The 14,315-nt window shown below is 32.7% G+C and overlaps 1 protein-coding gene across 1 annotated transcript in view; it reads right to left on the bottom strand.

The window, feature by feature from the left end:
* The window catches only part of LOC149807887 (otoferlin-like), a 480,268-nt gene that overhangs the window by 209,483 nt on the left and 256,470 nt on the right, over positions 1 to 14,315 (bottom strand). Inside the window, exons 24-25 of the mRNA XM_089962251.1 lie at positions 12,400 to 12,561; positions 1,129 to 1,263 (exon numbers count right to left, since the gene is read on the bottom strand). Of these exons, the coding sequence (XP_089818377.1) occupies positions 1,129 to 1,263; positions 12,400 to 12,561 (297 nt within the window). The remainder of the gene's footprint in view (positions 1 to 1,128; positions 1,264 to 12,399; positions 12,562 to 14,315) is intronic.

The raw sequence follows: 14,315 nt of genomic DNA, 5'->3' as shown, positions 1-14,315 counted from the left end.
AAAACACAAAATGCAACTTTTTGCTACCCATCTGCATACCCTATGCAAACTTTGCTACACACCTGCATACACTTAAAATATGATATCTAAGCATTGTTGAGCTTCTTGCAATATTTCTTAACCAATGGTTTCCTAACATTGTGAGAAAGCACGTTTCACAATTTTAACATGAATTAAAAAAAAGTACTATCTGTCCTTTAATATTCCTCTTAAAACACCTTGAACAATATGATAAAAAAAATTAAACAAGACAACAAAAAAAATTCTTACTCTAGTGTGTCTGCTACAAAATAATTTTCTGTGGTCAGTCTGTCCCTTTTATTTCCCTTCTGCCAAAGGTGTGCTGATTTTTATCAAAGCCTCAGAAGACATCATAGGCCACCTTTACTCCCTTTATTTCTTACAAAACCTCACAAACATAAAAGGGGGCCCCGGAGTGGCTGAGTGGTGTAAAGCACTCTCCGTTACGGATCACTGTCATCTCACCTGTCTGCATAGGTTTGAGTCTCAGATTCGGCCAATGTGGTTATGTCAGAAAGCTTGCCAGTAGCTTCTCAAGGGTTGGTGGTACTTTCCGGGGATTTCCCGGGTTCTTCCTCCAACATTAATACTGGCCGCCATGTATAGCCTATCTTGTGCTGAAAAATGGCGTTAAACCCTACAACAACAACAACAACAAACATAAAAGTATGCAACATTTGGCTATAAGCTCTCCAGATTACAACAATAGGGTAATCATTTACAGTTTGCTGTGTACACAAGTTAGCTGTTTTTGTAAACAATTCTAAATCTATTAATGAATCATGCATCATTGCATTGGTCATTCTTTTGGAGAAACATTTCCAGTCACCAGTAGACTTGTTCTGGCTGGTTTCTCTTATGTGGTTATAGAACGCATGTAAATACTGTTTGTTTTTCTTTTTATTAATTTTTATATATAATTATTTTCATTTTCAAAAGTGGTTGATGATAAAACAGCATGTGCAGTAGACAGCCATTAAAATGGTAGTTTTATTATATTGAAAGTAGAATCACATGTATGATGTACAGTTGAGAATTTTTTCCACAAACAGTAAGGGATTTGGGCTTATTTTGAAGTTGCTAGAAAAGCCCTGCATTGAAACTGACCTCAATCCTGTGCCTGCTGAGAACAGGTCGTATCCCTTTGGGGACAGGCATGACAGGTCCCCTGTCCTTGTCCATCAGGCTAGGAAGCTCCATGGGTGGCAAGTCCTCACCGCTTTTATCACCAAACATGGCCAGCTTGAATAAGAAAGTATAGTAAATAAACAACATTTTAAGATTATAGAATTTTACTGAATTTGGAAAATATGACTCGAAAAAACATTGTTTTATAAGAATTGAACTTGAAAAATGTGTAAAAATGTGCAATTACAAGAACATCAATCATGTGGATGTTTGACTTTACTCAAATGACTCAATCTGTCCATGTGGTAAAGCACACTTTCATCTGTGACCTTGCAAAAAAACAATTTTTTTGACCCCATAGCACTTTGAACTGATGAACGTTTATTGTAGTAAATATAACATTCCCTCACGATAATGACCTTTATTATAATACACTTCCTGTTAAAAGGAGAGAACATCCATGGATCCAATATCATTAAGTGGTAGTAAAATTACATGTATAATTTATTTCATTACAAGGCAATCTCACTATAAGGCAGCTCATGTTTCCCATGGATATCATTATAATGAGGGAGTACTGTAGAGGGAGTGCTATAGAGAGAGTACTGTATTATAATTATATGAATATAGCAAATGATTACATTGGCAACAATTTATAAGTATAATAATATTTAAGTGTACAGATGGTCACAGTTATTTATAAGTATACTAATTTGTAAGTACACAGAATGGCAGTTATTTATCTATAAGTATACTAATTTTTAAGTGCACAGAATGGCACAGTTATTTCTATCATAATTATACTAATTTTTAAGTGCACAGATGGACACAGTTATTTATATATAAGTATACTAATGTTTAAGTGTATAGATAGATGCAGTTGATCAATCATCATGTACAATGTACAGTTAGGCAAAGCAGATCACTATATATAATGTACAGTGTACAAATAGGCTCATTAAATCACACTATACATATCATGTACAGTGTACAGAGAGACTCATTACATCACATGATACATACATCACATGATACATATCATGTACAGTGTACAGATAGACTCATTACATCACACTATACAAATCATGTGCAGTGTAGAGATAGGCTTATTACATTACACTATACAAATCATGTGCAGTGTACAGAATGACTCATTACATCACATGATACATATCATGTACAGTGTACAGATAGGATCATTACATCACACTATACATATAATGTAGTGTACAGTTAGGCAAAGTAGATTACTCTGAGTGAATGATAATCATGGCATGAATTCCATAAAAGTCTCATAAATGAATGCATCTCTTCAAAACAGTGGATATTTTATAAGCTATTTGTCTGAGAAAATCACAGCAGGAAATAAATCTGTTGCATTTTTGGTTAAACAAAATTTACTTTACAGTGTACAGAACTAAAAATGATATAACACCTTTTTGGTCGACAAGAAAATTATACATTATATTCTTAAAATAATGTATTTAAAATTGACTGTCAATTCACTTTCATTTATAGGATAACTTTTTTACAAATTATGTGGCAGTTAAAGACCAAATGAACATCAATCCAACTAAAAAAAAAAATGTAACAAGACCCTATTCTCCAATCCACAGATTTATGTACTAATGAAAATTTAACATTTTGCAACCCCGCCCCACTACACAGGTTCACAGTATTCTGAAGTCAAGTCTTTAAGTTTTTTCATTATAGGAATATCTTTCTTAAGTATTTAGAAATGTAACATAATTAATTTGTAAAACTTATTAACTTCACTCTGGCTAAACATTAAAAGAAATGCAAAGCACATGCCAGTTTAAAACTAAACCTACTGAGAATTTCATTTTTTTGTATTTAACTATTATCAATCAAATTTTATTATCCATGTAAATTTTTATAAAATGTAGCATACTAGCATCAGAGATTACATTATTTAGCTATTGATGTTCACTAAATTATTTAAAATTATTAATAAGAAACACATAGTTATCATTGCATTACACTAGTTAATGGTTTTACAATATGCAAATCAAATGCCATCTTGAATTATTCAAGGACAAACCAAGTATCACCATGGAACATTGCATTCTGTACTGAAACTATTGGGTTCCTATTTCAGGGTGACTGCATAAACTGTGTGAAAAATCCATATTTTTGTCAGTGATTACAGAAGAAAATCTGCAATCAATAAGGAATTAGGTAAAAATAGCAAATAAACTTCAAGGAACCTGCAGTTTTTATTGTATTTTTCAATAATAAAAATCTCAGTTTGAAACCATTCAAAAGCCACATATTATGTAGGAATTAGTAATTTTAATGCTGTAATTAAAGAAATGGTCATTGCAATGATTTAATTATAAAAATGGTCAGTTAATAAAATTTTCATTTTAATGATATAATTTTGATCATGGAGAAAAAAAGCACTTGACAGTGCTCTAGAATTACCAAGTATACTCACTTATAAGTTGGATTCAACTGCACACAGCATAGCAGTAGACAATGATTTGCCATCACACATAATGCACCAGCAGATCGGGGTCTATGTTGTTTATTCTACTGATTACTCCTAACAAACTTCAGACCCAGATCTGCCAACACATTATGTGATAGCAGATCTGGGTCTTTAAAGTTTGCAGTTGGAATGGACTTATGCGTGAGTACAATGGTGGTCATCTTGTTACTTACCCATAGAAATCACTTTTTTTCAGCCAATACTTTTATTTAAATTGCTAAAACCATATGTCATGAAAGATTTTGTGCAGAAAATAGTAAAAATATATAAATGTGATTTGAGGGTGGTGGAGCAAAATAATGTGTGCTTAAAAATATGGATAAAAGGTGACCCATATAAATAAATCAACAAAAGGACAAGGCTGATATTACTACGCATTCCTTTCCAAAGAGGTCAGTTTTTGCATCCAAAAGTCAGATTAAACAAAGAGGTCAGTTTTTGTATCCAAAAGTGAGATTAAACAAAGAGGTCAGTTTTTGTATCCAAAAGTGAGATTAAACAAAGAGGTCAGTTTTTGTATCCAAAAGTTATTAAACAAAGTGGTCAGTTTTTGTATCCAAAAGTGAGATTAAACAAAGAGGTCAGTTTTTGTATCCAAAAGTTAGATTAAACAAAGTGGTCAGTTTTTGTATCCAAAAGTGAGATTAAACAAAGAGGTCAGTTTTTGTATCCAAAAGTCAGATTAAACAAAGTGGTCAGTTTTTGTATCCAAAAGTGAGATTAAACAAAGAGGTCAGTTTTTGTATCCAAAAGTTATTAAACAAAGTGGTCAGTTTTTGTATCCAAAAGTCAGATCAAACAAAGAGGTCAGTTTTTGTATCCAAAAGTGAGATTAAAAAAGAGAGCAGTTTTTGTATCCAAAAGTGAGATTAAACAAAGATGTCAATCTTTGTATCCAAAAGTCAGATTAAACAAAGAGGTCAGTTTTTGTATCCAAAAGCTATTAAACAAAGTGGTCAGTTTTTGTATCCAAAAGTGAGATTAAACAAAGAGTTCAGTTTTTGTATCCAAAAGTTATTAAACAAAGTGGTCAGTTTTTGTATCCAAAAGTCAGATTAAACAAAGTGGTCAGTTTTTGTATCCAAAAGTCTGATTAAACAAAGTGGTTAATTTTTGTATCCAAAAATCAAAGACAAATTCTTCTGGTATATTTTCTATCCATAATATATGTGTTAAAAATGCCAAAAAATGAGATGCTTTTAACTTAAATGAAGCACCAATATGTCATTTGTTCAATTTTCAACATTTTTAAAAATAGTTTTCTGGACTTTAAAACAATGGATTACCTCTGTGTGCAAGGAGTATGTCCACACTCAGCAATATCTCACTACAACTCTTGAATTTAAATTATAGAGTTTTTAGCAGTGCTTTACAACAAGGCTTCTTTTAATCAGAATTAAAAAAGCAATTTTAAAAGTTTAAATGCTAGTGTCAAACATTTGATAAATAAAATAAAATAAAATGTTTTTCTTCTCATGGTTAGATTGGTTATATGAATGATTGGGTAGTGTAATAGAGGTCACAAGATCAACTCCTCAGGAAAACATTTTTCTCTTGTTCCCTACTTTTTACCTGATACAGCAATAAAAGATCATTTAATCCCATTTTAAAACAACAACAACAAAAAAATCAGCTGCTCGGATCATACTTAGAGTACCACGAACAGAGCACACCTCCCTGCTGCTCTGTACCCTACACTGGCTATCCATTCGATCCAGAATCAAACACAAAATTTGTTCTCTGTGCTACATTTCACTGTCGGACTCTAGTCCAACATACCTATCTGACCTCACCCATGTGTACATACCAACAAGATACTTATGCTCCTCTTCTGACAATCGTATACTCATTATTCCCACTATGAAAACAAAGTCATATGGACAGCATTCTTTTGCATACCAGGGCCCAGCAACGTGGAATGAATTGCCCACTGAACTTAGACACAAAGACACAGTGATCACATTCAAGAGGGCTCTCAAAACTCACTTATTTAGACTGCAAGAACAAACTTAAAGACTTAATAATGTTTCCTACCGGAAATATTCTCAGCATGTTTTTTTAAATTTTTTTAACGTTTATCTAATTTCATGTTGTTTGTTTTTGTAATAATATTATTATGTTTCTTATCTTATAGGTGTTATCTAATGTTGTAAAGCGCTTAGAGTTTCTAAAGATTAGGCAATATGCAAAGTCCTCATTATTATTATTATTATTATTATTATCTTCAAGAATGGGTTTATTGTAAAAGAGATAATGTAATAGCAATTAATGTGCATATTAAAAATGGCACAAAACAGTCAGAAAAGCCATCCAAACATTGCTATTAAGAAACAAATATTTTGGAAAAAGGAATGATCCTATGTTTCATGTTGGTTTGGTTTGGTTTTTACCACACAGCAACACACGGTGGTCATTTAAGTGCCAAGGCAGTTGGAGTAAAGTTCCTTGCACAAGGACACAACATGGCAGCCAACCCAGTTGGATTTTATTGTACTATTCAAATCTGTACCATTTTGGTTACAAGTCTGACACACTAACCTCTGTGCTACCATGACTCTTGCCTCTGTTAATCCTGTCTTACAACATACACTGGCAAATCAGGACTCACTGTACATTTTATTTTAGAACTATGATTGGAATTTCATTTATTTCAACCACTAAGTCTGTTATATCCAATGCTGAAACAGCTGTTTTGGACCACATGGCTACTTTCATGTGAAAAAAACAAAACAAACTACAAATACAAACTAAAGCTGTACCGATGCCACTTTTTGGCGATTATGCCAATACCACATATAGCCGATTATTAAAACTGCCAATACCGATTATGAGACCGATTATTTAAAGAAACCGCCTGTTCTACAGTTAGTGAAAGCACTAGCATTTGATTGACAAGTAAACCATGCCCTATTTTTGTTATAACAATGCCTAAAATGGGTGCGGATTTATGTTAACAGTTCAAATGTGGTCAGAAGCTACCATACATGTGATAACTATTTCCCACATTTTATATCCCACCTTATTTCTTATTGTTAACTCATATATGTAAATAAAACTCTTTACTAAATAACATATTTATTCTGAATTAGTTTTTTTGAGACACATATGCTCTGTGATATGTTTGCTCATTCCTTCTTTTAATTTAATGATGGTAATCAATGTTTATATATATGGTACAGTAATGCCAGGTCAAGTTGACGCGTGTAAGTTTCATTGGTGGGGATGGAGATTATAATTTGCTTGTCGAGAAAAAATCTACAGCATTCAGTGATCATTCCTGGGATTTAGGAAGCAATTCACACACTAAACAAGCAAAGTATGTAAAGCAGGGCAAAAACAAATTTCTGAACTCCTGGTTGACCTTAGATGTACTTTGTGAATCTAACCAAAAAGAGGGGGGCATTTAATTCCTGAATGCATGAAATTGACGGTCGCATTATATGTCACTTATCTTACACTATAAAGTATGATCATAGGGTTTTAGTATTAAAATGTCATTATCTAAATAAAATTTCTTACAAAACTATTATTTGGAAAATAATATACATAATATATATTTGCTTTTACCTGATGTTTCTATTAAAAAAAGAGAGACTGTTGGAAAGTAGATATTTTACATTTGATAATGCATTTATTTCAGGTGACAACAGTTAGACCTATGCACTAACAGTGATGCAGAATGCAAAGACCATGGAAGTAGTGCAAAACAGTCATATAATGATTTATTTTGTAATATTATGGCTGTATTGCTTTTTGTCAATAAAGTAATAACTATCCCATCTTTTTCGATTTTCATTGCCTATAACATTAATAGTCTTGGAAATATATTCACTACTTATTCTGGCAACATTTTTTGAAAATTGTCAACAAAATATTGAGATTGGCAAATTTTTTTGGTGACAACTTTTTAAAAGCCAGGACCATCCCTTTAATGTGTATGGTGGAGGTTCAACAGCCACAGGAGGCCTCATTGGCTGGTTGGCTGCTGTGATTGGGATGAGTGCATGCATGGTACTGATAATTTGTTGTGAGCAGACAATCAGCGATGGTTTACAGCAAGAGTGTTAAAAAGTATTTACTTTTAAGAATATACTGTCTTTCAATTAACCCCCCAAATCAAAAGTTTATTCCTTAGTTTCCTCTATTTAATTTTCTGATTTAAATTTCAAGCCATGTCAAGATGAATGTTATGAATGAATTTATATTTTGGAAATTTGTTGACTTTGGCACCGATTATTTCTGCCGATACCGATTATACCGATTGTTCCAATAATCGGCCCGATTATTAGCATGGCCGATTAATCGGTACAGCTTTAATACATACTTGGAAAATAACTTTTTATCTCTCAATCTCTCTCTCATCTTAAAACAAGTATGGTTATTGTATTTTATATATGGTATTCTAGGACATGTTCTGATTACCTCCAAGTATAATATAAATAAAAGAATTCTGTAAATAAATAAAAGAAACTTGTACAATTTTAGTCTCAGTAAATAAACTTAATCCTTCAGAAATGGAATGCTCAATTGGTATAGCATCCAACTCATAGCCAGTGTTCAGACGCCAGTGCTGATTGTCTATATCAACAAGTTAGCATGTTAGAACTGCCATTTTTATTAAAAAAACTAATACCTCACTAGTTGAAAATAAAAAGCCATGTTAAATAATAGCAATATTTTTATTATTATTATTATTATTATTATTCTTATTACTGTTACATCTCAATTTTAAAAAGTAGTCCCAAGTTTTCTCTCTATGAAATCCTTCATTCCGTACTGAACCTGATTAGTTCTCTCCCCTAATACACAAGAATTGCTGTGTTTTCCTAAATGATCATCCACCAACTTTTAATGTAGTAAGCATGATAAAAGCAATAAGAAACTTAGAACTTACAACATGGATGTGTATACAAAGCCAATTACAACATGCTACATATAAGAAACATTGGTAGTATACCCGTAAGGATTTCCTGGCATACGGTGGAGTGTGGAATGCTAATTGTAGTTCACTCTCATCAAATGGGAACTATACAGAACATAGATAATATCAATGTAAGGAAACATCCATAAAAAACACAGCATAGGAAAAGTAACACATAGTTAACTAAAACAAAAAAAATTAAAGCTCACATCTCAAGATTGAGACAGATGAAACCAACAGGGAAAGAATTTTATTTTCATTTAAGCCAGAATCGATTAAAGGTACTGTACTCTATTAGCTGAGAGAGTTCTTTGAGGAATTCTTGATAAGTCCATTTCTTCTGTCCTTTTATTCTTACAGAAATATTTTCTAATATGTTTGAGTTAACACGTTCACAAGATAAGTGCAGTACAAAATTCTTAATATAATGACTTTGACCTTGAACCTGATATGACGACCAGAAGATCTTCACACTTGACTTGTCAAGATATCCTCACATGCTAACTTGGTTTTTTCAAATGACCTATAATACTTTTTAGAATATAACCCACATAGCTATTATGTGGAATAATTTAAGGTATTCTTTAGAGAAATCCACAAAATGGGGTTTGATAAAAATCAATTCTACCCATTTGTGTTTCCATGGTCACAAATGAATACTCTGCATCAGGACCTTGGGGTTTCCATCACATCCCCTCCCCCAGTTTAAAAAGATGTACATACACCCAAATGTACAGTCACTGATCACTTCAAATATGACCATCATTTAATTCTTGCACATGTTTATTTGGTACCATTGACATTTTGAGTAAACAGACACACAAACTTGGGTTTCAGTGCCCTTTCAAGGAAAGTCAGGGTCTTTTTGAAATTTTGAAGGTTAACACCATTTCATTTCAAACTAAGTACATGCCATACAAAAACTCCATGACCATCAATTCAGAAGTACTAGCTACAACATGATGTGTAAGGTGGCCATATTTGAGGTCTGATCAGCACCAATTTCATTTATGACCAACACTGCTGTACTCAGTGTAAGAAGACTTTTGTGAAAATCCCACATCACATGATCTATAAATTCAGACAATGTAGATTTTTGGAACAGTAACCATGGCAGCCACATTTGTCATCAAACTGACAAATTTTCATCATGAACAACTAAACATTGTAAGATTGTTAGTCTTTTAGTGAAAATCCCATATGTTGTTATGGCTATATTGCACCTAATATCAGTGCCATATTTAGTGAGGACCAACTAGACATGATAAGATGTTTGTTTGTTTGCTTTTTTTAGTGAAAACCCCATATCAATAAAATCATATATTGAGTAGTAGATGCTGCATTAAGACTTTCAAGATGGCTGCCATAGCTGCCAAACTGGATGTCAATTTAACAAAATTTGCATTAGAACAAATAATCAAAAGAAGTGAATTTGTACTTAATGTTTCATGGCAATCATCTCTGTAGTAAAGGAGGCATTGCAATGACAGACAATGAACAGACCATTCCTAATACATGTACTTCATGACCAGAAGAGAATGTATATAAAGATAAAATGACGATGGCTTGAGACCACTTGAGACTGCCTAACTGGTAAATGAAAGAGTAGTTAGCCAAGAAATCTTATCAAATAGAATGTTTTCTGTAGAAAGTTCTTCCAATGCTGCTGATTGCATATGATATGAAAACAATTGTTCAAAACTTTCTCTCTAGTTTTTTATTCTTAGTCCATATCTGATGGAACATGAGCATGGGAGCTCTGACAAGTCAATGCTTTAATAGTATGCAAATTTGGAAACTTTTTTCATGAACTTCTGCATTCATACCCCATGACACCATCTCTGTTGAATGATGCATTTAGAGAAAAATTAAACTTTTCAAAGCCATCTAACGGAATTTGACCAAATCTGACAGGAATCATCCCAGACTGAAGCCCTTTCAAATTTGTACAAATGATGCCATTTTGCCACTCAATATGCCATACTGCCATTCAATATGCCATATTGCCATTCAATATGCCATTTTGCTATTTAGTAGGCCATTTTGCTATTTAGTATGCCCACAAGTACAGAAATCATTAAACAGCATCTTTTCAAAATATGACCCAATTTGACACATAGCATTTTATCATAAAGGATTTTTAATATAGCATTTGCCGATGTCTCCAGCATTGAAAAAAAATTATTAACTGCCAGCATTTCTGCATGAGAAACAAAATCTGCAGCTTTTTGTACAAAGTAACAAAATAATGCTATCTGAAAGAATATTTCTAGAACCTAATTGCTAATTCGTTGATTGTCTACTTCAAAATAATTTATCTTGGGCTTAATATATTTACAAAATTAATGACCTTCTTCCCTCTATTATTAAAATTGAACTTGTTACAAGAAAATATCCTTGTAAGATCACTGAAAACTGTCTACAGACGGTTCTCAACAAAAGTGTCCAAAGTAGACAGGTGTCCCTTTCATATAATAGTTCAATGCATAATAAAATGAAGACATGGAGGTTTATGCATTTTATCCTTACACATTTCACACTACATAAATGGCAACCTGAATCAGCTTGCACATTCATAACAATTGCAGATATTTTGGAACAGGGTAAACCTCCCACAACCAAGTTGGAATAATAATAATAATAATAATAATAATAATTATTATTATTATTATTATTATTATTATTTAAAGAATCTTGCATCAGGGCAAACTAGTTATATATGCTATCAATCAGACTGAAATCGAAATCTACATATAGTTGATCTGACAGACACAGCTAAATGGTTAATGCTTTAGTGGTATTTGGAATCTTAGTAACCTATCAGATAGAGCATTGCTTTTTAGGTTAGGAAATGTTACTATCAGAAAAGTTATCTTGTAAAATTGATAGAACGTATAGCTTTATAATGCTATTCCACAATTTGACCTTGGAAAAATAGCAAAATTCATTTTATTAAGTTCTGAAATGTTTTTTCCTTCTTTGAAATGAATCTTAATTGATAAATATATAAAATTTCTACATGTTTATGAATTTCATCATCCAAAAATTATAATAGCAAAGAAAGTTATAAAAAAAAATATGTTCCATTGATCTACCAAAATGTGTATGGTATGCTGACTCAGCATTGCTTAGAATATACACATGCTGCAAGATTCACAGAGTGAAAAAAAAAAAAAGAAGCAGAGAATCTTCAAGAATATTCATATTTATGGATAGCCAGCAATAAAATGCACAAGGAAATACTATAGTAATGAAACACAATGTATCTGGATGGCGTTCTTATGGGAATGTGATTCTGATAATACCTTGCATTTTGGAAAGTATTATACAATATAACCATGCTAACAAGGGAGATAATTAGTAATCCAGCTGATCATAGATATAATTACCGGCAGGCACAGCCACACTTTTTCATATCCTTTCACATTTACAAGAAACAGCAGATGGTATTGTTGTGTATTCTGTTTGCAGCACTTATTCACCCCAATGAAATTTGTTTTTGTTGCTGTGTTACTACTTTATTTTTCCACAGTGAAATTTAACATTGAATTTATTTTGTGCAACATTTTGAACTTGTGCACACAGATACTTCTAACTCTCATTTCACCTTTTGTTTTGTCCCTGGAATGCACTAAAAGAGTCCATAACCCTGTTGTGACCTCAAAAAGTTTGAACTATGGGTGCACCTAGGTGTCCATGATCCTAAATAAATCAGCTGACTAGTAGGGACTGCAAGATTTGTGACCATGCTATTTTTTTTAATAATACTTTTTTTCTGAGTAAATGGAAACTGATGACCAATTAAAATGTACTTTACCTGTAGCAACTCAAATGCAGCCAGAAGCTCGCCTGCTTTGTCCGATCCTCTACTGACATCCCACCACTCTAGATGGGGTGGGAATTTTGGAGATTCATACTTCTCATTGCTCATTTTCACTACTGCTTTTACTACAGCTCTACCAATAAACTCTGACTTCCCCTAAAATAGAGTGCAAAGAATAATTACAGCTCTACCCATAAACTCTGACTTTCCTTAAAATAGAGTACAATGAATAATCACAGGCTTTTCAATTATAACAGCATAGGCAAAATCAAGACAAAATTCTCCACAATCATATTTTTTTTTACATGGAATTAAATATAAAACTGTGATTTATGAGTCACATAGAATAATCAATGAAAGTAAAGCTATTGTTTGTACTTGCTTATAATATGAGTCAAACTGCAAACTGCAAAGACACTGCCAGCACAGTAATCTGTAGAACAAACAATATATTGTAGACCTGGATCTGTAGGTACATATGCTATGGCAGATCAGGATCTTTGTTGTTTGCAGTTGGACTTGACTTATAAGCAAGTATATATGGTATACCTGGTAATATAAAAGGCTGTCATTACATACTGTAAGCTGAAAAGGATAGTTGTATTTTGACCTCCCTAAGACCGTTGATATTTGACAATTAAAACTGTATTTATGTACAAAAGTCACAAAATAAATTCAAAATTTATAATTTAAAATTCACTTTACAAGATAATTGGATCATATACTAACAAACTAATTAACCCACATCTAAGGTGTTCTCTGTTATGGATCACTGCCATCTCACCCCTGTCTGCGTGGGTTCGAGTCTAGGATTCAGCCAATGTGGGTATGTGAGAAAGCTTGCCAGTAGCTTCTCGTGGGTCGGTGGTTCTTTCCGAGGTTTTCCCGGGTTCTTCTTCCACCATTAATACTGGCCACCATGTATTGCCTATCGTGTGCTGAAAAATGGCGTTAAACCCTACAACAACAACAACAACACATTACTCCCTCACTATAATGCTGTCAACAGAAACCACAGAGTACACTGCCTTAAAGCATGACTTCTGTATCATGAAGTACATTATACACATAATTGTATTACTGAACAATGAAAGGGATCCATGACCATAATTGCCTTGTAATAGGAATGGTGTTATAATGAAGGGTGTTACGGAGAGGGAGTGATGTAGCTTCACTGTGTTATTTAAGGAGGATCTTACATGAATGACAAGATTTTATTAATTTTTATATATTTTCAAGACTTGGGTTGGTTCACACTGAGGCATTTATCATAAACATGGACATCAGGTTTTAATCATTTATATCTTTTAGCACTTAAACTAAAGAATACACAGCAGATGACCATGAATGTTATGGACTGTACCTAAGGGTGGATGGACAGAACAATATAAAGATGCCACAACAAACAGTGGACTCATAATAAATACCATCAGTAACTCCAAGTTTATAATTCAAAATATATCACTTAGACTGAACTGAATTTAAATTAATGCAATAAGTATGGAAAATTTTACAATTATTATTTGATTAAGAAAAAATTACTAATGATTGTAATGAGTGTTGGTGGGAATTAGAAAAACTTAGAACAAACAATGGAGCTATCAAACATTTATTTGTTCTAACCATAATCATTGTTATTGCATAATAAATGTACATGACCCATTGTTTGGGCATAATAAATGTACATGACCCATTGTTTGGGCATAATAAATGTACATGACCCATTGTTTGAGCATAATAAATGTACATGACCATTGTTTGGGCATAATAAATGTACATGACCCATTGTTTGGGCATATTAAATGTACATGACCCATTGTCTGGGCATAATAAATGTACATGACCCATTGTTTGGGCATAATAAATGTACATGACCCATTGTTTAGGCATGATAAATGTACAAGATCCAT

The sequence above is a fragment of the Sinohyriopsis cumingii genome, chromosome 1 (genome assembly GCF_028554795.1).
Source record: "Sinohyriopsis cumingii isolate HCF-2022 chromosome 1, ASM2855479v2, whole genome shotgun sequence".
In the NCBI taxonomy this organism is placed as follows: Eukaryota; Metazoa; Mollusca; class Bivalvia; order Unionida; family Unionidae; genus Sinohyriopsis; species Sinohyriopsis cumingii.
Note: the sequence above shows the minus strand (reverse complement) of the source record. Positions and strands in the feature narration are given on the sequence as shown.